Source organism: Hoplias malabaricus, chromosome 1 (assembly GCF_029633855.1).
Source record: "Hoplias malabaricus isolate fHopMal1 chromosome 1, fHopMal1.hap1, whole genome shotgun sequence".
In the NCBI taxonomy this organism is placed as follows: Eukaryota; Metazoa; Chordata; class Actinopteri; order Characiformes; family Erythrinidae; genus Hoplias; species Hoplias malabaricus.
Genome location: NC_089800.1, coordinates 48,686,538 through 48,713,471, shown reverse-complemented (window position 1 = coordinate 48,713,471; position 26,934 = coordinate 48,686,538). Strand labels below are relative to the sequence as shown.

At 37.6% G+C, this 26,934-nt stretch overlaps 3 protein-coding genes and 1 long non-coding RNA gene across 4 annotated transcripts in view; 2 read left to right on the top strand and 2 right to left on the bottom strand.

Annotated features, from left to right (window-relative positions):
• Positions 1-2,616, top strand: part of zmp:0000001236 (mastermind-like protein 2) — a 54,024-nt gene extending 51,408 nt beyond the window's left edge. The window contains exon 5 of the mRNA XM_066678787.1: positions 476-2,616. Coding sequence (XP_066534884.1) covers positions 476-1,314 — 839 coding nt within the window. The 3' untranslated portion in view covers positions 1,315-2,616. The remainder of the gene's footprint in view (positions 1-475) is intronic.
• Positions 2,617-2,837: 221 nt separating this feature from the next.
• On the bottom strand, positions 2,838-12,103 carry mindy4b (MINDY family member 4B). The gene is made up of 13 exons (XM_066665567.1): positions 11,489-12,103; positions 11,164-11,270; positions 11,017-11,044; positions 9,779-9,955; positions 9,405-9,524; positions 7,889-7,986; positions 7,030-7,195; positions 6,826-6,891; positions 6,644-6,714; positions 5,283-5,355; positions 4,913-5,089; positions 4,594-4,774; positions 2,838-3,258 (listed from the first exon to the last, which is right to left on the bottom strand). The coding sequence occupies exons 1-13, from the start codon at positions 11,603-11,605 to the stop codon at positions 3,116-3,118; spliced, it is 1,524 nt and encodes a 507-aa protein (XP_066521664.1). The 5' UTR covers positions 11,606-12,103; the 3' UTR covers positions 2,838-3,115.
• Positions 12,104-16,219: 4,116 nt separating this feature from the next.
• LOC136692323 (uncharacterized) lies at positions 16,220-25,416 on the top strand. The gene is made up of 3 exons (XR_010801934.1): positions 16,220-16,385; positions 21,800-21,949; positions 25,326-25,416. It is a non-coding gene; the product is annotated as an uncharacterized lncRNA (long non-coding RNA).
• On the bottom strand, positions 19,501-25,786 carry clrn1 (clarin 1). Its single transcript, XM_066665594.1, has 4 exons — positions 25,696-25,786; positions 25,335-25,572; positions 21,781-21,960; positions 19,501-20,638 (listed from the first exon to the last, which is right to left on the bottom strand). The coding sequence occupies exons 1-4, from the start codon at positions 25,744-25,746 to the stop codon at positions 20,373-20,375; spliced, it is 735 nt and encodes a 244-aa protein (XP_066521691.1). The 5' UTR covers positions 25,747-25,786; the 3' UTR covers positions 19,501-20,372.
• Between the last annotated feature and the right edge of the window lie 1,148 nt (positions 25,787-26,934).

Below are 26,934 nucleotides of genomic sequence, written 5' to 3'. Positions count from 1 at the left end.
GAAGTAAATGATCTTTATTTAGAGGCAGCTGTAATGTATTTATTGAAACAAATATTGTTTATTATTATTTAGTATATTATTCTTATTTTTATTGATACAGATCTTGAAGACAAAAGGATATTTGAGATCTCGTTGAGTTAAATAATTGATTTGTAAAGACGTTCTACACGGTTTATGTGAAATGTGACGTTCTAGAAACAACTACCAGAATCGTTCCCAGTGGTGGAGAAAAGACCCTGGCATCCAAAGCATTAAAGCCCACTCAGCTCTCAGGGGAACTCTTATTTAAAGCAAAGCACATGCTAAAACTCCACAACAGATCTTATCTGAATTATTTAATTAATTAATTAATAAATATTGATCCTCGTAACATCTTTGTAATCAATGGTCTTATTTTCCATCAATTCTTATATGTTATTTGTGGCTTTTTACATGTTCTAAGACCGTTTCAGTCACACACTTCTTCTTTCTGCAGGTTTGGCATCTTCTCCGATGACAAGCAACGGCTCGGATCAGAGCGACATCCCACCCCTCACTTGCCATTTATCCAATGGACAGGGATCCAAAATGGTGCCCAACTCTGGGGACAGAAGGTTCCACACTAGATCAGACCCACATTCTGGACCTGCAGATGTACCAGCGTGTGGAAACCAACTTCACCAACAACCAACCAACCAGGTCCAAATTGGGATGCATCCAAACAAACCGCAGTTCCAGGGAGCAAACGCACAGGTTACTTTTCCATCTGGTGTTGTCCCGACTACACAACACATAAGGACCAGTGCAGCGAATCAAGATGCTCTCTTAGGCCAGGGACTGGGCGGAATGACCACCAACACCAGTAGGGATAACGGCATGATTTGGGTGAGTGCTACAAAACAAAATGGTGGACTGCCAGGTTTAGATATAAAAAGACATAGTGATGGTCATTTCCCAACAAGGCCTATCGGTCCACCAAACCAGGTAGCACCACATTCTGGATTGATTCCCCTAAACCCTGCGATTAGGGGCTCTGCTCCCAGAGCAAACCAGCCACACATACCCCCACTTCCTGGGGTTAGCAGCCTGAGCCAATCCTCTCCCGAAGAGCAAGCGTGCATGAGTTCCTTCATGAACCCGGCCCAAAGCCCAGGGCCTTACCAGAACAGCCGGGTGGGCCGGCTAACCTTTGATTTCCTGCAGGATGGGGATAACACGGTACCAGGGATCAATGCAGACTCAGAGTTCATTGACTCTTTGCTCAAGTCAGGTTCAGGCAATGACGACTGGATGAAAGACATTAACCTAGAAGAGATTCTGGGTGGTCACTCTTGAACACAAGACTGTAGCGCTGGTGAGAAAACCGCCATCACTATTTTGCTATTTAGTAAATGAAGCTTATTAGAGCCTGCAGTAATGGACTGACTGTAAATAGCAGATTTCATAAAGCTATTATTCTGGTTAACTATCATATTATTCTGCTGTATTTGTATTTATGTGAACAACTGATGTATTACAGGTGTCATTATGCATAGATTTAACTTTTAATCATTTAATGTAGTCTGTTCTGAATATCCATGGTCACAAGGTTTATGGTCTTGATGATATGTCATGTAACTATTTTGTAAACCCATGTGATCAGTTAGCATCGTGTAGTGTTCTGTAGTGTAAAACAGTCCGGCAAGATGTTGCTCTGTTGAAACTCTATTACTGTTGTGAAAGCATCCTTCCGTGCTCATGGGTTAATGAACACTATGGCAGCAGCCATATGATATAATGCCGAACTTCAAAGCTTCAGCACTGTGCAAGTCAGAGACTACCCTTCGTTTGTTTAATTTCTAGCCAAAATGGTCATTACAGGATGTGTGTATCATCCCACTGTAAGACCACAACTTAACACAATGGGTCTGAAAGGAGGTGTAGCTTTCAAGACCCTATTAAAGGGAAAATTAAAGATAGAGATAATGTACTGCCATTTTTCTCTATAACCAACATCATCAATGTGGAAAAAAATGGCTGTAAAATCTAAATATAACATACAATCAATACCTGACCAAGACAAGAGTGAACCAACTAAATCTGATGATGATGATTAGTAGAGAGGCATGTGAGTGATCTTCTGTTAAATAATTGAAAGATTGTGAAAATTAGTAACTTGTACTGGGAATTAATTGAATGAAGGGTTGTCTGTTTTGCTCAGCGCTGTACTATTTATGATATTTTTTTTCTAGTGTAAGACCACTGCATAATTGAATGAAATGAATGAAAACCAAAAGTGTTACAGCCCCATTACAGCACCATGGCATCTCAGTATTCTGAGCAGAGATCAGTTTAAAAAAGAGGAAACACTCTTGGCTGTGGTTCAGTGGAATATCGAGATGGATGTTTAGGACATAATGGTGTGCTACACTATCATATTCAGGCTTTTTACTGAGCTTGTTACGGTTAGCTTGTTCCACCTGCTCAGTTAATTATTAAAAATTGTCCTGAACGTGTTTTCCTAAGTCCTCTTGCTAATACTGTATTTATAAACCTGTTAATGTTTTTCTATGGATAGTCTTTTCTATAATGATCTATAAAGCTGTATATCCTTCCATGTCCGTTTAGCCTTTGGATACAAATAATTACAATAAACTATAGTTATGCAGATTTACTGACTATTTTGTTCATGAACATTCACTCACAGTCCTCAGCAAATCCTTTATAATTCTTAAACTGCAAATCCCTTTTGGTTGATACACATTTTGGGAGATCTTGTCAGGGTAACAGTAATATTTACTGATGTATTTCGATGTAAGGTTGAAAAAAATGTGACTCTACATTATGGTATTTGGTATTTATTCTGATGATCAAGCGTATGTACACAAATGTAAACAAAACACTATCAAAATACAGTGTGCTCTCTCTTCACTGGCCATACATATGTATATAGAAAAGTCAGGATTACTTCAGATCAAGCTTATCAACTTTTTCCAACATCAGAAAAACTCAGAGAGGCAATATAATGCTATGAAATGTTCAAACTATAAATGTAGCTTTTACTGTCAGTAAAAAACAAAATGTAAATAAATAAATAAACAAACACATTGGGATTAAAGGCATGTAATAACAAAGCTTCTGAACTACACAGGCCTCTTCAGTAAAAGGGGCCGGTACCATTCCAGTCAATTGCAGCTCCCTCCCACTTGGTTCTGATGGTCATCTCCAGCGAAGGGAACCTTCTCTCTGGGTCTCCTTGACTATCTCCACTTGCAGCCTCCCAGTGATGGGAATGGGTGTCTGAAACAAGGCATTTAGAAAAACATAAAAAAAAAACACATAAAAAGTACTCTTCCTGAAACTAATATTCTGATAAACTAGGCCCTTTTACATCATAGAGAAACTGCAACCTGTTGTGAAATATTGAGTCTATTAGACTGTAGTCAACCGTGTATCAAAGACCAACCAATCATTTCATTCCATTCAAATTACAGTGGATATGACCTTTTGATTTCATGACAGCAGTCAGTCTCTTAGGGGAGGAGACCATCAGCATGGCACATCTTGATGTAGAAATATTTGCCCACTCTTACTTGCACAAGTGCACAAAAGTTGTCCAATTTCAAGAGCATCTCCTGTACACCATTAAATATAGCAAGGCTTGGGTGTTTTTCTTTGTAAGAAACATTCCCTACCACATAGTCCAGACATACAAAGACTAGGAGAGGTTGCTGTTACGTCGTACAAAATTAGTCCTTAACAGAAATTCCTGCAGCTTTTTTAATTTTGCTGTAGACCCATTGGCAGCCTCCCAGACTCCTCTGTGTTTTCCTCAGTTATGGAGGAATGTCCAGTACTTGGTAAAGTCAGTTGTGCCATATTTTATGCATTTGTTGATGAATTTATTCAGTTTTCCACGGTGTATCTAGTGCCTTGGAAATATATTTTTTTGCTTTAACATCCAAAATGTCAGGAAATCCTAGACATGGGGCTAAACAGAGTCACTGTAACTGATTGTACTGATATGACTAATTTTTAACGTAAGTTCGTACGTGATTGTTTAACAGTGTTCTCCCAGTGTCTGCATGGGTTTCCTCCCACTGTCCAAAAACACACGTTATTAGGTGGATTGGCGACTCGAAAATGTCCATTGATGTGAGTGTGTGTCGCCCTCTGAAGGACTGGTGCCCCTCCAAGGTGTATTCCTGCTTTGAGGCCAGTGATTCCAGGTAGGCTCCAGACCCACCACGACCCTGAACTGGATAAGCAGTTACAGGCAATGAATGAATGAATGAATGAATAATTCTGAACGCAGCCACATCACCAAATATAAGAACCACTTTATTTTAGTTTTCTATATTTAATTTTCCCCTCTAAATGATTTCAGCTTTTTCCCAACAGAATTGCACAGATTATACTTAACATTAAATGTGAAATTATTTATCGTTGTCTGATTTTGTTACATAACAAAAACCTAGCATTATAACACGGGTGCGTAGAGGCTTTTATCCACCATAAATTATTGGATTTTTACAGTATAATAAACTAACGCTTCTAGAATAAGTTACACACTCCATCTTTAATTGATCAAGACATACTCATGAAAAATGTGTAACATAGGCCCAGTCACATTACCTATTGTGAGCATAGCAGTAGTCCCTTGAGTTGGTTGGCCATTATAAAAGTAGAGGTGAAAGAGATGCTCCATTTTCCAGTCAGACAGCAAAGATCGGTTTGGGCTGAAAAGAACGCTGTAAGTGCCATTGATGCTGCAAACCCAAATAGGCAGTTTGGGGGTCTTAAGCATACTTCCGACCTAAAACAACAGAGAAATGGGACCAAGCATTCACTGCTTTAGAGGCATGTTATTATAGACTACTGTTCATTTGAAATGTTTCTCATTCATAAATGCCATTATGGATACTTCCCAGGGCAGGAGTTTCACGTTTCGTACCTCAGGCAGCTTGTCGTGTTCTGCCTGCTCTCTGCTCCAGTGCAGATATCCCACATCGCTGCGAGCCAGAACCCCATGAAGAGGATGTTGCAGTGGGCTGCCGTCCTCATCATTCAGCAATGTTCCATTAAAGACATGAGGACTGGCACGACCCGTCAACAGAAGGTTTAAAAGGGCCTAAAACATTTACAGTGACACTGACATGGTTAGAGAAGGAAAGACAGCTTAGACCTTGATGCAAATGTTCAAGGACTTTGTCATTTTAACAGAGTTTACCACAAATCCATGCAAGCCTTTATTTCAGCAAAGTTTCTATATCATCAAATGTACAAATGCACTTGTCACTTGTCCCTATAGATACTTTACCTACCTGGTGACAACCAAAGTTTCCCAAGCTCAAGTGCAGGAGATGAGTCGTGGTGAAATCCAAGTCTTGTTGCAACCTTGGATAATTAGAGACAATCAATAAATAACTACATACATACACTGAATATGTTTCTTAATATGTGAGTTATTTTTAATAAGTTAATTTTATCACAGTCATCTAGGGTTGCAAATTTCCAGGAATTTTCAAATTTGGGAAATTTACCATGGTAATTAATGGGAATAAAATGGGAATATTCAAAGCTAAAGGTGAGAAACTTGCATATCGTTGGTAGAAAATATACTGAAGCATAATCTTCCCTTAAATAAATAGATATGATGCCAAAAGCTGCTCCTCAATCCCAGGCACATTACACATTACACACTGAAGGGCTACTGAGACCACACACCCTGCACTGTTCATTCCTCCATCACATGTACAGCATATGTCCAGATGATTTCTAGAAACCACCACTCACCACTACTGAAAGCACACATTTGGACCAAACGACTACCTAAAGCTAAGTTTTGACAAGGTTCATATTTGTTTTGACAGAAATAGCATTGAAACATTTAAGCAAATATTAAATCAAGGTGTAATCTCACAGTTGCTTGCTATCTGGTAAATTAGAAAAGCTCAATGAGCAATTTCATTTAATAGACTAGTCTACCAAGGCTAGCCAGAGGTTAGCTTCCCAAGGCTAGCTACCTATATTTTATTGGTCTCTATGGGTTTCTGTAATGAAGAATAAATACTTTTTTGACATTTTGAAGACCATTAGCTTTAGTGTTTTTACACTTTGTCATTTTATTCAACCGAAAAATGCCACGTGCATCAACTGTAACATCACAGGTGTCCTAGTTATTACATAGTTATTACTGTTATGCCTTCATGTCTGCTGTTGACAAAATATATATATATATATATATATATATATATATATATATATATACATTGAAGATAGTGTATGATATAGTTCCTTTAAATTATCCAATATTTCCTATTAATTCCAATAAATTCCCAAATTTCCATGAAAATTTACATTTTGGAATATTTCCAAAGTTCAAGAGCTAAAGTTCCCATGGAAAGATACCTGTAAATCACTAGAAATTTATTGGAAATTTTCCACCCATTTGCAACACTACAGTCATCCATACTCAATCCAAACAGAATTTTTGAGATACAATATTACAGTATTATGCATTGCATCATAATTTAATATATATCTAAAGTACAGTGAACATGAACTTTATTATTGTTAATTCAGCTTTCACACAAAATGTGTATAAATGCTTCCCAATGCTACCATTAAAAATAATAATAATAATAAAACGTAGGCCCGTGCTCTGGTTGTGATATGCACTTACCTAACAATGGACCTGGAGAGGATTAAGCTATACAGGAATAGAATGACTCCATGGCTTCCCTCTTCACTGAACTTAAGGAAAGAGTGAATATTTAATCATTTATTAAGACAGCATTTTGTAAATCTAAATCAAAACTTTATGAGAAAGTCACAAATATAGAAAACAAAACACAAAATACTCACACACTGAATATGCTCATAAATGAATTTCCTGGTTTCTTCTTTTGTTTTGAAGGTAAACAGATGCAACTGCAAAAAAAAGGGTGACCCAAGCACACGCCTTAAGACTTATAGTAAAATTCATTTACATCACAGTTGGGTTTTATGTTACTCACAGACCATATGTTGTTTGAGAGATGCGAAATTGGACACTGCGGGGCAACCTACCTTTTCTGTGAAGTTGTCCAGTTTGTAGTCCAGGTGGGGGGTAAAACAGCGCTCAGACGTAACCAAGGAGACGGTGGCACTATGCTCCTCACCAGCTGTCCATAAAATATCAGCCAAAGCAGCAGCCAATGCCCTCTCCTGTTCTTTCTCCCCCACCTCACCCAGGCTGAATTACAGAGTATAAGATAATAATTAAGTTTATACAGGGTGGGCCATTTATATGGATACACCTTAATAAAATGGGAATGATTTGTGATATTAACTTCCTGTTTGTGGCACATTAGTATATGGGAGGGGGGAAAATTTCAACTTTTTGAAGTCGGCCATTTTGGATCCAACTTTTGTTTTTTTCAAAGGGAAGAGGATCATGTGACACATCAAACTTATTGGGAATTTCACAAGAATATCACTAGGGATACTGGAAGCCTGTGCTAGCATTTCTCCTGTGGTGTTGCTATCAGTGTGTGGAGAGTGGGAGATAAGTATTGCATTGACAATCCAACACAATGGGCAGCACTTTGAACACATTTTATAAGTGGTCAGAAATTGTAAATACCTCATGAAAGAATAAAGTTACGTTATTCATGTGAAATTCCCAACAAGTTTGATGTGTCACATGACCCTCTTCCCATTGAAAAAACAAAAGTTGGAAAAGTTGGATTCAAAATGTCCGACTTCAAAATGGCTGCCATGGTCACCACCCATCTTGAAAATCCCCCCCCCACCCCCCACATATACTAATGTGCCACAAACAGGAAGTTAATATCACCAACCATTCCCATTTTATTAAGATATATTCATATAAATGGCCCACACTGTATATTTGCTTCATTGCATATTCAGGATGACTCAAACTCACCTTTTCATTGTGCAGCTTTCTAAGTCCCCTGGACATGTGAAAAGGAGGTATTTGATAATGTGGGCCTGGACTGCCATTTGAATTGCACGGGCTCCCCCCTAAGATGGTAAACAATGATCTTAAAATTGTATTGTATACCTGAGACAATTTTATTCTTAAAAATATTCATCAGGTCCCATGTGTACATTTTGGATGCCCTTATTTATTTTGTACACAATAATGCCCTGAATACCTAAAGTGTCCCTTGCAGCTTGCCCTTATATTGTATGAGTTTAGAATAGCATAAATTATTATTCCTACCTCACTAAAATACAATGTTTCATAAAGCAACTACATACAAATTTAAGGTTTTATGCATACTACTGTGAGAGAGGTGTAATAGTAAATAACTAACACAATTTTACTCAGCCAACTTTTTGGTTCTACCTGTATACTTTAACATGACATCTTTCTACTCTGGTTGGAAGAGGCTTAGCTACAGAAGAACATGGTCATAATACCACAGCTTTAACAAATAAGATATTTATAGAAACTGCAGTTGTTGCCACACCAGACTAGTTCTGCTATAAAGAATTCATATTCACATAATTCATTATGTTTTTCTTCACAGCAAAGTCATGCAAATGTGCCATACAAAATGAAAAAGGTATTTAGACACACTTCAGCATGAGCATGCTGCAGCTGTGTAGTTAAGCTGTACAGTAACACTTTACATTCATCCAAAAATAATAAAGGTGAATAGAGTCATTAGGAGGCCTAGAAGGGGTTAGTCTGATTAGCTGATCAAGATAAATGGGGAAACAATCACAAAGGGAAAGAAGAGAAGAGATGGTCCACTCAAAGGTGCAACACTACCTCTCTTCTCTTTTGCGCCGTTAAGTATTATGCCAAGAATGAAGTTATCTGACTGATTACTGGAACATATGCATGAGGTGACATATGACCTTCCATCTCACTGACATATGAGCTTCTGTCTCTGTTTATATTTAATAAGTAAGAAGCAAAGATTTTCGGAGTAATAATGAGTCAGTGTCAGTGATGAGGAAGCTTGATTTGTGCTTTTTAAATAAGCATTAACTTGCATCTCAAATACATTTTCTGTATTTTTCTGTCACAGAAGATAAGAGACAGGTTTATAAAAGACTAATGCAGTGTTTAAATTGAAAGAGACAGGCATGTAATCTCTCAAATTGTTAGGCTTATGAGCAGAAGCCCAAAACTAAGAAGTACCATGTCATCTCAACCCTAAATTTAATGTTTATACCTTACAATTATACCTTTAATGAGATGCTCAACTTAGAGAGCGCGTTTCCTTTTTTTGTTCTATAATGTCTAATTTGCAAGAATCTGTTTGGTTAGTAATAGATCTTTGACACAACCGTAAACATCAAGAATTATTATTGCCCTGAAAGTTTTATTACATTTTGTCTTGTGCACACACACACACACACACACACACACACACACACACACACACACACACACACACACACACACTGAATATGATTTTACTTACTCTGTCCGCCTCCAGAGCATAGGACAGGTTTGAGTAGGGCTCCCGGAACTTGAAGAAAGCCTTCTTCCACTCATAGTTAAAGATGTGTAATGTGTTTCCAAATAAAATATTTCTCACACTCTGTATAAAGAATAAAATCACACATCACAACATTAGAGCTGTCTAGTGCTTGCCTTGTCTATTGGCTATAACTATATTCAAATCACATTACGGCTCAAATTAGCCAGAGTTACCTCACTGGAGCCTAATTATTAAATTATTAACATATATTCCTCTTTGTGTCTGGTATACATACTTGAGAAGCATGTCTGCTGAGACACACAGGAAGGCAGGTCCACTAGGATCAAATAGCAGGCTCGTTTTCCATAACTCACCATGGCGAGTTCAGGCGAGACAGGATGTCCACCCAGACTCGGGGAGACAGCAAGAGAACAGGGTACGGAGTAGGGCACCATTAGGTGGTTAATGGAGCCCTGGTGTGTTTGGGCTGAGGTAGGAGACCTAGAGGCATCCTCAGTCTCTTCCTCTGCTTTAAATCTCTCAAGAGGCCTCTACAGTAAAAGAGAGTATAAGGAAATATAATAAGGTAAAAACTGCTGTTGAATTTGAAGAAACTGGATTTGATTCAAATGTGTAAAGATAACAACTGGATTAAAAACGAGATCTATATATTTAAGATAAACTGCTTGATAACGGTTACAGCTGTATTTGACTTTGTTATATTCATATCAGAGAAGACTAAATTAAACAACATTACCCACAGTTCCTTAGTTTAGCTTAGACTAAACTGGATTTCAAATTGTGAGACCCAACTGACATTTCAGTTTAATTCTCATCCATGAAACCAGTCCAACAAAGAGCAAATAGAACCGTGAGATTGATCCACACTACCACACTTCATTATATATATATTCAACTTTATACATATATTCCTTTTCCTTTTCCTATTTCAGTTGGGTCTCTCTCTTTGTCCTATACTTGACAGCCACAGATACATCTGACAAAAGCATAGATAGCATAAATAATAAAGAAGTAAAAACCATGCCAAATAGAGGGTGTCAACTCCAACTACAATACAATTTCAGCAGACCACTCACATCCTGGCTTCTCTTCACCTCTTCTTGTAGTAGCTCTATGTAACTGAGCCTAGAAGGCTGTAGAGTCCTGATACTCTGCAGTAGCTGTTCATAGTCCACAACTGCTTTGACTACATGCACTTCGTGTTCACACAGACCTTCGTTCTCACACATCGTTCCAGTACTTGGTCCAATAAGACAGTGGAAAATAAGGTAACAAAAGATATGCTGCCAGTGAGATGAAGCAGGAATGACCACCCCTTTGCTGTAGTCCCAGATCTCCCCAAGGGATATCAGGTTGGTGGCAAGTATCACAGCCACACACACATACACTCAATAAACACACACCCCTTTGCCTGCATAGAAATTAAACGGAGTTACCTGAGCCCACTCAGTCTGAAGGATCAGTTATCATATGGTCAGGCTTAACCACATAAGGAAGAAGTTTGATTAAGGGTCATTCGAAAACAGGAAAAACTGTTGCATATCTGTCACGTGAAATTAAAGACAAATTAAAAATATATACTAAGACTTACCTTGGCAAAACAGCTTTGCAATTCCAAACTGTAAAATACAAATAAATTATAAAGAGAGACTTATTTATCATATAAAAAAGAAAAAAAAAACATTAAGTTGACAATACGGGTGGCAAAACAGCTCAAAAACACTTGTGTTATTCTCACCCTCGTGCATTGAATATTTCCCTCCATTTATCAAGTTTTGCTATTTGGCTGTGGATGTCGTCCAGCTCCGCTTTGACTTGTTCAGTAACCTGAAGGCTGCCTTCCATCTGGGTAACACACACACACACACACACACACACACATTACTAAAATTGCTCGAAATCATTACAGCCTACATTTTCATTCCTTATTGTTATTATTTTTATTTATAGCTTTTTGATATGAGTTTCAAAACTTTAAAAACCCATAGTCCTTGCTGTCACTATATGCAAACTAACTTACCAAAAGCCTCTTTTAAAACCCCCTTCCTGTAAAAAGTTTTTACCTTGTTATCTAGCATGTCCGGGCAGCGGTGTTTATCAACTAGAAGACCTGAGTGAAATAAGTAGTCAACGGACGGCATTTCCGCTTTAAAACCGCTGTGTTCCAGTCTCAAAGTCATGCTGAATGAAGCTAAAGGTGTAGAGTTACATTTAAGCCACTTTTAAGGCATTAGAAGATTGGTTCTTGGGAAGAACTTTAAATACGTCGTTTGAATGAACAGAGTTGAGTTTTTAGGAGTTTAAACAATGACTGGTGTTGGGCTTTGATAATTTTGTAACAAATTGTAGCATTTTTAACATATTCCGGATCCAGTAACTTAGATATATTTTTAAAATCATTTAACGGTTTCTTTTTTCTTGAATCATGTTTATCTTCATCACCCCACACACATTTTTGTCGGCTTTAAACCAAACGACTTTTCAAACGATTTCAGTCGCAGACAAACGACAATTTTTGAATAAAATCGTGTCTTCCTAGAGCTGTTGATTCATGTGAGATGTGTTGTAAAAACAAATTATGAGAATACTATGATTTTCTGAGCTAGCTGTGGCCAAACGCTGCTTTGTTTCCGCTCCATTGTTCAACCGTTTCTCTTATAAATGTTCAGATCACTGCAGTTAAGCCAGCCGCCGTTTGAGAAAACACGGTTAAACTAGCCGCACGTCAGATTTTAGTGCGCGTATACTAGTGACAAACCGGTAATACTCAATGCGCGTGAAGACCTGAGCTTATGCCCTTCATTTTAAAGAAAGTAACAGCATTTAAGCGGTTTATATATTGGTCATTTCTAGTAAGTAGTCCAAACAATCAACAGATATCAGTTCAGGGTTTACTACACTATGTATCTATGAAGTATGAAGTGATTTTACTGTATAGTTTTTATGTAAATGACATTCAAAATCCCTATAATTGTCCATTGTTTTTAATGTTAACTCAAGTTTACTGCTTTATAATATGGTAATTTCTAATACGTAGTCCACACAACCAACATATATCAGTTCAGAGTGTACCACACTATGTACCTATGGAATATGAAGTGATTTTACTGTATAGTTTTTGAGTGAATGACATTCAAAATCACAATAATTCTCCATTGTTTTTAATGATGATATAAAGCAGTGGACTTGACTCATGTTAAAAAACAATGGACAATTATGGGAATTTACATAAAAACTATACAGTAAAATCACTTCATATTTCATAGATACATAGTATAGTAAATCCTGAGCTGACATTTGTTGGTTGTATGGACTGCTTCTTAGAAATGACCATATTATAAAGCATTGAACTTGACTCATGTTCAGAAACAATGGACAATTATGGGAAATTTGAAAGTCATTTATTCAAAAACTATACAGTAAAATCACTTCACAATTTATAGGTACATAGTGTGGTTCACTCTGAACTGATATCTGTTGGTTTTATGGACTACCTATTAGAAATGACCATATTATAAAGCATTGAACTTGACTCATGTTCAAAAACAATGGACAATTATGGGAATTTTGAATGTCATTTACAGAAAAAACTATACAGTAAAATCACTTCATATTTCATAGGTACATAGTGTGGTAAACACTGAACTGATATCTGTTGGTTGTATGGACTACTTATTAGAAATGACCATATTATAAAGCAGTAAACTTGAGTCGTCATTAAAAACAATGGAGAATTACTGTGATATTGAATATCATTTATTCAAAAACTATACAGTAAAATCACTTCATATTTTAGAGGTACATAGTGTGGTACACTCTGAACTGATATCTGTTGGTTGTGTGGACTACTTATTAGAAATGATCATTTTATAAAGCAGTGAACTTGACTCAGGTTAAAAAATATTGGACAATTATAGGGATTTTGAATATCATTTACTCAAAAACTATACAGTAAAATCACTTCATATTTCATAGGTACATAGTGTGGTACACACAGAACTGACACCTGTTGGTTGTATGGACTACTTATTAGAAAGAACCATATTATAATTATACAATTATTAATATACAATTATGGGAAATTTGAATGTCATTTACATAAAAACTATACAGTAAAATCCATAGGTACATAGTGTGGTACACTCTGAACTGATATATGTTGGTTGTGTGGACTACTTATTAGAAATTACCATATAAAGCAGTGAACTTGACTCATGTTAAAAAACAATGGACAATTATAGGGATTTTGAATGTCATTTACATAAAAACTATACAGAAAAATCATCTCATACTTCATAGATAGATAGTGTAGTAAACCCTGAACTGATATCTGTTGATTGTATGGAATGCTTACTAGAAATTACCAATATATAAACCGCTTAAATGCCGTTACTTTTGCTTTAAAATGAAGGGCATAAGCTCAAGTCTTCACGCGCATTGAGTATTACCGGTTTGTCACTAGTATACGCGCACTAAAATTTGACGTGCGGCTAGTTTAACCGTGTTTTCTCAAACGGCGGCTGACTTAACCGCAGTACTAGATCCACGATGTGACCCTGTAAGAATCTGCCAAAAAATTGTTGAGTTAAAACTCAACACCGTGACGCTGCCTTTATATATGACTAGGTTTCAGACTGTCTTTTCAAGTCCTCTAGTGTGTGGTTAGCATTACACATATCACAGTCTAACGGCTCACCTTTCCCAAATAAGCAGTTATAATGCGTCAGACATACATTAAGCAGAGGTGAGCCCATTCTGCATTATTCACACGTACATTGTTTCAGTGTACTGCTTCTTAAGTTAGGTTTATAACACTGTAAGCTGAATAAATAGAAAGGTAATTGCGTCTACTTTATATACAATCACCCAGAGTTTCTGGGATAAGTAAAATACAGGATACGAGGTCGATAATGGCGAGGGTTTAGGCGGGAGACGTGTGCACGTAACAGCTATAAAACCTGGATGAATGTATCAATGAGGCCGTTACCTCACAGCGTTAGGAGACACTGATCTTTAGTCTGAGGAGAAAGCTTAAGTGCATTGCTCATCTCTCGGCCATGGGCGTGGTGGCCTACGGGTTTCCTAAGTTAACACAACTGAGCTCGTAATGATAAATAATTCAGTACTGACTTAGCCTAGTCCTCTCTTAAGTGTCTTTAAATAGATATTGGACTTCAGCTGGTCTACAAAACACTCCTATTTAAGCGAATGATAGGTTCACAGCTTGTAAAAAAAATAATAAAAATAAACAAAAGCCAATATTTCTGTCAAGTTTGTTCTTGTCAGTTTTTCGGGGGGTTTCTGACTCTAGTTGAGCCAAGAAGCACATCTGCCGCCATCTTGTGGTGCTCTTTAGTCGAAGGCAAACCAAAAAACAAGGGACGTTACTTTTTGAATCTTAATTTTAGGACTGAACGTAAAGTATTTTTTCATTCTGATTTTGCTGTTAACTTTTTAATGTTGGCGCAAGACTCCCTTCAGTAAAAAAACAAATTTTTCACAATGTTAACAAGCCCATGTGGAGTTGTTTATAAGCTAGAAAACATAACAAGTGAAATAAGCAATCAGCATCATGACTTTGCAAATGCTTTGTTATAAAGAGTCTCAAACGGCTGGATTAAGACAGCTAGGGTTTCTTATGTCATTAAAATAAGGAACTAATCCTGTCAACTTTGCAGACAATTCACTAAATCAAATTTTTTTAAACATTGTAAGGCAATTTCTTGGAATTACTCAGAAGTAAGGACAGTATGTATACATTTTTTTTGTCTTACAAACAAGTGTGTTTGTCGCATGTGACATCTTTGCTAATGCATGTTAGAAGTTGTAGTTGCATCAACTGCAGAATAATCTGAATCAGTATTTAGCAACAAGCGTTCAGTGGACTGATACAGTCAGTGTGAAAAAAAAAGGAGCAAGTAAGTTTATGTGGGCAAAAGGGTTGTACAGATCAGTTTGGACATGCTGAGAAATACACTCAAAACCAGAAGAAATATATTTAGAAACAGGAAGGAAGAGTAATAAACTTGAGGAAATGGAAACTGAATTAACAAAGTAGCACACAGCATTCAAACAACAGCCTTTTCCCCTTGCCGAATGCATCAAACGCCTAGAAGAATTAGGTGAGGTAAGCAATAAAGTAAGGATATGAAAGAGTATGAGAAGTATAAAAACCTGACAGTGAATAAGGTGCTGGAGTTATATTTGGGTGGGCAAAACGAGAATAGCTGAACAGGAGAGAAAAATGTGAATGCATGAAGGTAGAGGAGAAAAGAAGCAGAAGCTTACAATAAATTTGACCAAAAAAGACATAAGGGAAAAGGCGGAAGACAAAATGGTGAGGAGAAAGATAAGAACATCTGGGGACACAGAAGTTGCAGAGATTTTAGAATGAGAAGAATGCAAAGAGGAGACATAAGATAAGATAAGGTCCCTGTGGTGTAGAAATTTGATGGGACCTGGGCATGAAAGGACCAGAAAAGTATTGTTTGACTAGTGAACAATTGTCTTATTGAATGGATTGTTGTCAATCATTCATAATCATTCATGTTTCTGTTTAGTTTTTGATACACTGTACCTCCAAAAGTGTGTCAACACCCCTTGTAATTAGTGAATATATGTATATTTTAAGGTGCACTTATTGTGGACACTGAATGATCACTGAATTAGGAACAACTTCCTTGAATCAACACACACTCTACATTTTATCAGCTCCAGACCGTTTACAGACTGTTTCTCTGTGTATATTTCTATATATATAGTCTCTGTGTATCTCTGTGAGCAGGTATGACTGGAGTGGTGGGTCATCCAGACACCACTGGAATGACAATAGTCCACCAAACAAAAATATTCAGCCGACAGCGTCTCGCTGATGAAGGACTAGAGGACACCAAACACACACTGTGCAGCAACAGATGAGCTACTGTCTCCAACTCTACATCTACAAGTTGGACCAACAAGGTAGAGTGTCTCACAGAGTGAATGAACACAGTGTTTAAAAACTCCAGCAGCACTGCAGTGTCTGATCCACTAGTACCAGCACAATGTCAGTGTCATTACAGCGCTGAGAATAGTCCACTATCCAAGTCTTCCCTGCTGTGTGGGGGTCATGAGAGGCTCCTGACCTTTGAAGAGCAGGGTGAAATGAGGATAATAAAGTATGCAGAGAAACAGTTGAACTATGGTCTGTAATTGTAGAACTACAAAGTGCTCCTGAAGAGTTGATGAAATGGACAATGAATGTAACTACAAGGTAGGTGTTCCTAATACAGTGATTGTTCCAATGTTACAATTAATTTCATTAACAAAATGATCTTACTTAAGTCCAACTTATGTGTTCTCCCCGTGTCCGCGTGGGTTTCCTCCGAGTGCTCCGGTTTCCTCCCACAGTCCAAAAACACACGTTGCAGGTGGATTGGCGACTCGAAAGTGTCCGTAGGTGTGAGTGTGTGAGAGAATGTGTGTGTGTCTGTGTTGCCCTGTGAAGGACTGGCGTCCCCTCCAGGGTGTATTCCCGCCTTGTGCCCGATGATTCCAGGTAGGCTCTGGACCCCCCGCGACCCTAAATTGGATAAGCGGTTACAGATAATGGATGGATGGAAGTCCAATTTATCACAAAAATAGGAGTTTCACTGTGCAGCTCTCAGACTCCTGACAGGCACCAAGAAAACAGAGCATTAGACCTTTACCTTCTTTCTATTGTTACCAGTCACAAACGTCCCAGGAGCTAATAGTCACACGAGGTGGATTTTAAGATTTTATTCTTCATGTTTAAACCTCTACTTTGCTCTAAACCATATCTCTAAATAAGAAGGTTTTTGATGTTTCATGCTCTCTACTGCAATCTAAAGTCTTATCTGTGGCTGCTCCAAGACTTTAGAACATTATCCCATTTTTCACCTAATTAATTCCCAAAATAGATATATCTCACACAATGCAGCACACTGGATGACAACTATTGTCTTTTAAATATGCCATAGAAATAAATTCGGCTTATTTCAGAGATGCAACAAACAAATAAATAAATAAATAAATAAAAAGTCAAGGCATTTTTGTGGCCATGGGCAGCGGGCTGTAGGTGTTGACAAGAGTAAATAACACTTACAAAAAACTACAGGAGTCGTCTACTACATAAGCTTTATTTATGGAATCATTTAATTCAGGGGTGGGCAATCTTATCCGCAAAGGGCCGGTGTGGCTGCTGGTTTTTGTTCCAACCAACCGGGAGGTCACATGATCATTTGTTTTACTCAAGCCAACTAATTAAAGGAGTGAAATCAGGTGTGCTTGAGCCTGAATGGACTTAAATCCAGCAGCCACCCCGGCCCTTTGCGGATAAGATTGCCCACCCCTGATTTAATTGGTATCCCCTTTTCTACACCTGTTGTTTGTATATTGTAAAGAGTTATAAATGTATGACAGATTTACTACTGTATTCTCATAGTTTATACTCACCTCTGAGGGACGTCTCAGAACATCTCACCAAATACGAATCCTGTCTGTTTTTTTTATTTTGAAGATCCTTCTTCGTTTTATCAAAGTCGAAGTGGACATAGTCTTCAAAACTAGAGGGCGCCACAGACGGCTTTTTAACCACTTTATAAGTCGTACATAGTTAGATTAGTCGCTAGTGTATCGCATCTCTAATAACAATGGGCAATTTAAACTAAATATACTAAATATTTAACTAAAGATAAGCTGACCAAAGGCGCTCTTACTTTCTTCTGAAGCACTACGATGTCGTAGTCAAAATCAAAGTTATGTTTTTATTCATTATGATACTCCGCTTTATCAATAATTGTATGCATTAATACAAAGGTAACTTTTAGCATGTGAATGTTATTTTGTGATTCTTAATATGCAGAAAAAATCATGACTGAAATTTCTGAATATTCTGGAAAATTTTAACAAATGCTCTGTTTGGAAGTGGAAAAAATGCTGAAACTAAAACATCTTCCAATAAGTGCATAAATATATTCATCTCGGCTCTTGGTATCTTTTCATGACTGTGATCACTTGTGCATTCAAAAGCAGTTTCTTATATCAATTATGTATACTAATTTTCATATACTACAGCTATTATAATATGCATATTTCTCAATTTCTTTAACAGCATTTATTTTATTACAACTGACTTAACCTGTAGCAGTTGAATCTGCAGTGAAAACAATCTTTCATTGACCCAGTATAAGTTTTACAAACCTACCTTGTGTTTTCTTGCTGATGATAAGTGTGAGGCTGAAGCAGTCAGTCATAAACTCATGTTAGAGTTTCTTTAACTCTACTCTTTTCCTACTCAAAAACCCAAGCCACTCAGTAAACCTCAACAAAGTCCTCTCTTTATATACACTTGCTGCTAAGTATTAATGAGGCAGGTGGAAGTGGTGACGTGACTTTTTCAGTGTCAGATTCCTTTCTTCTGATGCTGGGTGGAGTAATGTGTTTTCAAGTCTATGAAAACAGTACAAGAGGTACATTGGGTAAAGTCTTTAAAAATTAGAAAATTAAGCATAAACTCATGAAGCGTTTATAATGTTTTGTTTTTTTTAATAATATTTGTTTATATTCTATTTTTCCTGGCCAGTTTATTATTGAATGATTTGTTACTGGCAAGTTTAGAAGTCATTTTATAAAACTACATATGATTTTGTTTTATATATATATATATATATATATTTATTTATTCCTTAAATTTCTGTAAAAGATTCACCCTGTTCAGGGTTGTAGTGGGTCCGAAGCTTACCTAGAATAATTGTGCAAGGCAGGAACACGCTTCAGTCCATCAGAGAGTATCATACATTTACTCATTGTCTCACACCTATTAACACTTTTGAATAAACAGTTCACCTATGAGCATTTTTTTCTTTTTCTTGCTTGTGGAAGAAAACCAGACAAAAGTCACACAAACTAGCATGACTGGTCTAAATAGAATATGCAAGACACCATGTATGTTTGTTGGGAACCCTTTTACACAACTGAAGCAACACAAACAATACACTAGTTTTAATGTTTTTCAGAACTGTTTAATATATATACAATGTACTTCATAGCTACTGTGTATCACTGACAAGATGCAGACTAAATCAGAAACAAAATAACATTAATTAGTTAAATCAGTATTTAGTGCAACTGGAAGAACAGATTCCACTACATTTAAGTAAAAAAAAAAAAAAAAAAACGGGACATAGACCAATACAACATTACAATGTGTAACTGGTAACATCCTTAAATTAAAATATGTAAAAGATGCTATAGATTTTATTATATTAAAATGCATGTTACATATTAAGTAACATGGTTCATTTTGATGATTAACACTACGAATTAATCTTACACACCCACCTTGAAATTGCTTATACTCCATTTAAAATATGAATAAGTATATGCACGTTAAATATCGAAGGTTCTCATTTTTTTTAAAGAATGTTGGCTGTTTATAACAGTCATAATTCTTGGCACAATAAGGGCATTTCCAAACAGCAGTATTTCCAAGATAAATTGTTACCCAGTAATGGAACATTGTGCATTAGGGTAGTGTTAGGATTTGAATGATACGCAGCACAAAGATAATTTCCTTGTGGAAGAAACAGAGCTGAGAATACGTTTCAGCAATTCATTTAAAATACTGAGCCTTAATTGCAGTGGCAATGAACAGAATGCACAATCAGGGCGTGTGGCTGACAGACTGGGTGCCTCCACTAGCCTCCCTGCAGCGGGATAGATAAGACTCATCTCTCACAGACACAGCCATAAAACTAACTCAGAGGGCTTTGCCTTTTCTGAAAGTGAATGAGTTCAGCTTAGGAGGCTCAGATGTGCCTTGTCAGTTCATCGGTAAACAAAACAAAACAACGGATGCTGCAAGATGCAAGACTCCTATTGAGAAGAGCTAATGGCCGTGATAGGATGTCACATCGGGGTGGTAGACCTAGTGAACAATAGCGCTGGTCAGTACATGAGATCTGCTGCTCCAGTGGTGGCTTCAGAATCTTTGGCCCCCTGGAATGGAAACTGGACCCCCGCCAGGCGAATCAGTAAGATGTTAAAGCAGTGTAAAACCAAGACCAGGAATACAAGCCAGAAGGAGCGCTCAAAAGTCTCACTGCGTGTTTTGTACACGAAGCTTCCCTCTTTGTAGTTAGCGATGATTTCAGACAGTCGATGCAGTTTGACCTCTGCTGCGTAGAGGATTAGGATGAGACAGCTACACAGACCTGCCCACGGGGGAAAAGTTTTCTGGTTACTGGACAAAGAACATGATCTTAAAACAATAGTTTTCTTGTACTTCAGTTTTCCCATAGACATATTCAAATAGCCAAGGTATGGGTGACATCTGAGGGTTGCTTATTAAACATTGCACTAAAGTGATGAGTCTAAAAATGTTTAAACAAAAAAGTTTGGCTTGGTTCAGACAGTTTTTCCGGTCTGGTTGAAGCCTCTGTTGCATGTGGTTTTATGTCTGATTCAAATTTGACCTCTGAACATATTCAGTTTAATTGTTCATTTCATTTTTTACTTTTCTTTTCAGAGCACAACAATTTTTTTTACCTTTCCGCCACATATCACACATACATTTCTGTGCCTTTACTTTTTATAAACAATGTACCAAATGTGTCTGTATTGTCACAGACTTGGTCACTTGGAAATTGCAGTGTGAAAAGTATACCTTTGTCCTTATTTGCCACCATGACCCAGAGGTTGCACCAAAAGCTGATGTAAATAATACAGTCTTAATTCTTGCTTTGCGTCTTAATGGGATCAATTGCACTGACAGGTCAAAATGGCCATTAAAATGGTACTGTCCATCAGTATGTTAACAGCACTGTCATCTGACACTAGAGATGGGCTGAAGAGTTGGCCCCAGTACATTTATTTCCATGCCTTTATTTATTTATTATGCAAGCCAATCTCAACCTTTCCCATTTTGAATGAGTTGAACAATAAATCGTAGAGTCTCAGATTCACAACGAAGAGCTTCAGAAGAACATTCTAGGATTAAATATTGTGCATGTTTGTGTGTTCTTCAAAAAAGCAGAGAGATAAAATAAAAACAGAGAAAATCTATGCATCCAGACACCAAAATATAAGTGTTTATTTTTAAAATAAATTACCGAAAATTGCAGTTACATAAACTGTGATTACAGAAAATGAATGCCTGACAAACCCCAAAAATGGCTAACATAATCAGCATTATTTCTTCTTGTATTTATTATTAAAACTGGAATGGCAAACAAAAAGATTTCTCAAATGCTGACATTACATTAAATCAAGTGTGTGTGTGTGTGTGTGTGTGTGTGTGTGTGTGTGTGTGTGTGTGTATGCGTGTGTGTGTATACAGGAAGGCATGTAGACTTACAGCTGATCATGTTCCACAGATAGAGGCCAAGCGGTCCATGCAGGGTCTCATAAGGATGACCAAAGGCATTGTACATGAAGAATCCACAGCATATTGAAGAAAACAGGATGAGGACTGCACAGAAGAATATCACGCTCACGTGAAGACTTGCTGGGATCACAGTTACCAGGTCAGGAAAAACTAGAAACAAAAAAAGAGGGAGCAAAAATAACATAAAATGCTATTCCATTACAACAAATACTTTAAGACTAATACTATAAATTCCTCTACTACACAGGTTTCTGCCAGTTGCATTCTGATTCTGCCTCCTGATACACATCAGGACAAAATTGCAGATTAGTGATTGGTCCTTTTGCGTGTCAGTCAGTTTGCTTTCTTTGCCGCAGTAGGCAGTTCTTGGCCACGTTAACTGACAGTAGGTGCCAGACTCTCATGGGATCTGGCATTGTGCGACTAGTTGTAATTTCACTACATGCGAGGGGGCACATGAGAACCCCACCACCACAGAGCAGTTTTAAAAATATTTAATTTAGCTTTTTGTCCTGAAATACTTTGAATTATGTGGATAGAAAAATAATATTTTTGTTCACTGTAATTAAATTAATCAGTAAATATGTTAGTAATACTGAGAATGAATGATAATGTAACACAACTTTGTAAGCAATATGTTGGTCTACAGTCAATTCTTTATTTACAGGCATTATTTCTGGATTAAAGATGCAAGTGTAAAGAATCCCAACTAAGTAAATCTCCACTAGAAGCAGCAAGTGCAGAGTGGAGCCAAATGGCCTTATTCTGGGTCACATCCAGAGCTCATTAGGGAAGAATTCTGGGTTATCACATGTTCACGGTGAAACACAAGAGGTTTTGGATCTTTGAAGCTTCCCATGCATCTCAATTAAGGCAAAGCATCTCATTGGTCCCCAAAACAATCAATTTTATTGCACTTCATAAAATCAGAACTGAAGCCTATGCATGTCCACTATTCCCCACAGGAGCCATTTTGACTTTACTTCCTATGAAAATATAATACTGACTCTGTCTGTATTTTTTTTCTTCATTACCACACCCCCAGAACAATTTCTCCATGATTAAATGACTGAGATGTAGGCAGTTATTCAGTGACATTTAATTTTTAAGTACACCATTATAGATAAAGATACTGGGTCTGACTTTTTCACAGATCAGACATGTAAAATATTTAATGTTTCTATAACCAACCACACTGTTTATAATTACCAAATTAGTATTAATGACTGTAACGTCATTTAAAAACAGTTTACAACAAAGCCTTTGGCCTAAAACTTTAAAACAAAAGACATTACATATGAAAATAGTCTGAGGAGACTGGATGAGTGTGATGCCCTGTGAGGGACTGGTGTGACTTATTTTGCCTTCATCTAGTGAAAGAAGAAACATACTTCCCTTTAAAATACTCAATGTTCTTTTTAGTGTTAAGCAAATTTCCAGTATTTAAATGTTGCTTACTGCGACCCTGAAATGGAGAAGCGGAAAAAATAAAATGTATGTATGTATGTAAATGTTGCTTGATAGAGCTGTTAAAAAAAAAGAATGAATAGAATCAAATAAAACCAACTAAAGCATACGTAACCTCTAAGGGGATTTAAATGCAAGGGGATTAAAAGGTCAAAAGTAAAGGAGATTTTACATTGTACTTAAAAATGTGTGATGTGGGAGGAGACTCGAAATATGGAAGTTCCAAAGTTTAGGTACAGCTGGTTCAGCCGGGAACACAGAATGACTACATTCAGCTGCTTTGATGACTGCAGTGGTGGAGAGGAGGATGGAAGGCAGAGCAGGTCAGATATGTGGTTAGGTGCCATACAATATGTAGGGCCTTAAAAACAAACAATAAAACCCTGTATTTGATCCAGAATCTCACAGGTAAATAGTGCAGGATGACAAGTACAGAAATAATGCTCTCCCTCTTCTTTGTGCCAGTCAGAAGAGTGAATCAGCTGCAGACATGACAGGCCGGACTCGTACAATGCTACTAATTTACTCTAAAATAAAAAAAGATGCTTTTTTTTTTGTGGGTATTTACATTACTGGATAATGGTCCCAAAGGCTATAATACTGTTAGAAAAAGGGTTGCCAAAAATAACGCTGTTTTGTCTTGATTTGGGACAAGGTGAGTCAAGCTATTATCTCATGGCTAAAGATAGCTGTATAACTGCATGCTATCTGCATAGCAATGATAAGGGATGTTGTACTTGATAAGGGCTTATATGGACCCAAGCTAGAGTGTTCGCAGTAACCGCAATATTGTAATACAGCGCTATTAACCTGCCAACCGCAGGAAATGGCAAGCAACCACCACAGCCGCGATTTGATTTTTCCCAACTGTTGGACTCTGAACTGCTGCTGAACGGCTGAGTGTCTAAGTGTTATGAAATGCATCCACCAAGCCGTGGAGCAGCCTTAAAAGGAACAGTTCGGCCCGTTTCCAGCACTAGAATACGGATAAATTAAGTAATTTGAGCAGAAATATCACTAATTGCATTATTGAGCCCTGTTAAATCATCACAATAGAATATTTTTCACCGTGACAGCCCTCATTGCAGAGAACTGAATAGATATAAAATAGGATCCTTCAGGGACTCTGCAGGTGATATTTGTTATAGAGATGAAGAATATTCCAATCTTAAAACTAAAAGTCCTGCTTTCCTGATAAGGTCTAAAGTTGATCAAAATCAAGGCCTAGCTTCACTATAAGAGGTGTCTGTTTAATATGAATGAAATACTGGGACCAAAAGACTGCAAAACATTTATGAGAAATATGGTGAGAAGTACATCCACAGAAGAGGTGCTGGGCCTCATATGCAAAATGAAATCAATTAGGTCGGCCATCATTGTAAATTATCACTAATTTATTGTTCCAGTAACTGACTTTAGATTAAACCTAACAAGAAAACAAAGGAAAATATGGCTTTCTAATTTAACATTGGCTGAAGTTGTGTTTTTTACCAATACGGCTTCCCCCACACAATTTTAGTGTCCGTTTCATTTTTATGATATAGTTATGTTACAACTGGCTACAGCTATAAGAAATAAAGCTAAAATCTGGTTATGAAAATTGTTTGAGAGTATTTGCCTTGTTTTTTGTTGGGCTATTCTCAGTCCAACAGTGACATTGAAGTGTTTAAAAACTCTAGCACAACTGCTGTGTCTGATCCACTCCTACGAGTGCAACACACAAACACACCGCCATGTCACTGCAGCGCTGAGAGTGATGCCTAACCCACATAATACGCTCAGTGGTGGTCCTCTGGGGGCCCTGGCGGGACGAACGTGTTCTAACAAAGTATGCAGAGCAAAACTGCAATTGTAGATGCCAAGTAGAACTCATAAATGGACCATAAGTGCAAAAACAAGAAGGTGGCTTTAATGTTAAGGCTGATTGGAGTATACTGTTTCGTTGAGAATATCAGAAAGCATATCCTAGTTATCTCTTGTGGAGGGTTGTGTAGAAAAGGGAAACGTTTTACTGAAATGTTAAAGCTGAACCCGTCTGTTTTCCACAGTATACTCACAGGAGAAGGAGAGGGGTCTTCCTCCCAGGCCGCACTGTTTAAGTCTCTGACCGTTGAACAGCCCGTAGCTCACGGAGCCGGTGAATTTGTCGAGCTCAGAGCCCGAGGCGTTGACGAGATGAGCTCCGGTCTGACACAGAACTCCAGCCTTAACCCAACAGCAGCTGCCCATCGCCGCTGCCAGCAACAGCACCGCGGCCAGACTCAGCGCTCCTCCGGCCGAGAAAACAGCCTTTTTCTGCAGAGAGGACATTACTGACGGTCTGAGGCACACAGCAGGACACACAACTTGCTATCCACAGAGAGTCGCCCCGCAGCAGGTAATATACAGTTTCCCATAATATAATTAAAACAGCCTAACCGAAACGTGATTAATCCTCAAAGTGAGAGTTCGTCGATTGTGGTGTATCATGTCCACTCCGGATAAAGTTACGGCTCCGCGTCTTCGTCTCCAGGGCGACCGTTAAATTAGGTTGTCTTTTCACACCCGTTTTCATACACGCGCTGCGCGCTGTGATTGGTTGGCGGTCCACGCTTTCCACTGGTTCTGTTTTACAGAGACCTCAGCTTTAATTGGCCTGCAACATGCTGTTGTTATCTCTCAATACTGCGCTGTGATTGGCTAGAAAACCTACCCGTTGATTAAATTGATTGTTTTATATTCTTTATGAGTAGTACTCTCTCGCGTATGAATTATCACTAATTTATTGTTCCAGTATCCAACTTTAGATTAAACCTAACAAAAAAAAGGAACATTTAACGTTGACTAAAAAAATATTTGCACATATTTGGCTTCCCTCACATAATATTAGTGTGAGACATTGGCTATTTCATTTTCGTTATTCTGTATAGTTATGTTAGAATTGGCTACAGCTAGAATAAATAAAGCTACAATCTGGTCATCAAAATGTTGTTTGACAGCATTTGCCTTGGTGTAAATTAAAAAGGAAATACCTCACAACATTGACATTACAGATTTCAGATCTTCTGATTTGGCTGTCTGTGCTAATGTGTATAAAATAGAGTGGAAAGAATATGATTCTTATACTATAGGTCTATTTCCTGTAATACTTTTTTTCCAACATTTCCGCCATCTGTTTATAACACTGCTGTAGTGTGTTTCCAGCATGAGGGGCAAAATTTTCAGGATGTGACATCATATATAAAGTATCAATACATCAGTACTGATCTGCCCACCTCACCAATTCAGTAGAAAAATGGATGAGAAGTGTAGATCAAGTAGACATGGCAGATCAATGCAACAGCGAAATGAGAACGCCTCTCCTTCTGTGACCTTATAAATCCAGTTAATTATAAGATAGAGATGTTAGCGGCTACCTCATTTCATTGGTCTATTAGAATCGTAAATGTCAAGCTTACACTCTGAGTGAATTAGAGTAAAGCATGTGAGAACAGAAATCCCAGTGGGTGTAGTCAAACCTGATTCATCTCCCCACATACCGTGGTTTAATTGGACTGGATTCTTCCTCATAGTTGTTCTGTGCCCCAATTCATCAAATACATTATATGCGTTCCTCTGCTGCCATTTAGGGTCTTATTGCCAAATAGAGCCCTAAACCACATGGTCCTCTTCAATGTC

Excerpts from the sequence above, each read along its gene's own strand:
- clrn1 (XM_066665594.1), bottom strand. The coding sequence starts at position 25,746 with ATGATACACCACAATCGACGAACTCTCACTTTGAGGATTAATCACGTT. Across the intron at positions 21,961-25,334 it reads AAGACCCCTCTCCTTCTCCT|TTTTTCCTGACCTGGTAACT; the intron begins GTGAGTATACTG and ends TTTTGTTTCTAG. Across the intron at positions 20,639-21,780 it reads TCTGTGGAACATGATCAGCT|GTCTGTGTAGCTGTCTCATC; the intron begins GTAAGTCTACAT and ends CCCCGTGGGCAG.
- mindy4b (XM_066665567.1), bottom strand. The coding sequence starts at position 11,605 with ATGACTTTGAGACTGGAACACAGCGGTTTTAAAGCGGAAATGCCGTCC. Across the intron at positions 5,356-6,643 it reads CTCTCCAGGTCCATTGTTAG|GTTGCAACAAGACTTGGATT; the intron begins GTAAGTGCATAT and ends TAATTATCCAAG. Across the intron at positions 4,775-4,912 it reads AACACGACAAGCTGCCTGAG|GTCGGAAGTATGCTTAAGAC; the intron begins GTACGAAACGTG and ends CTGTTGTTTTAG.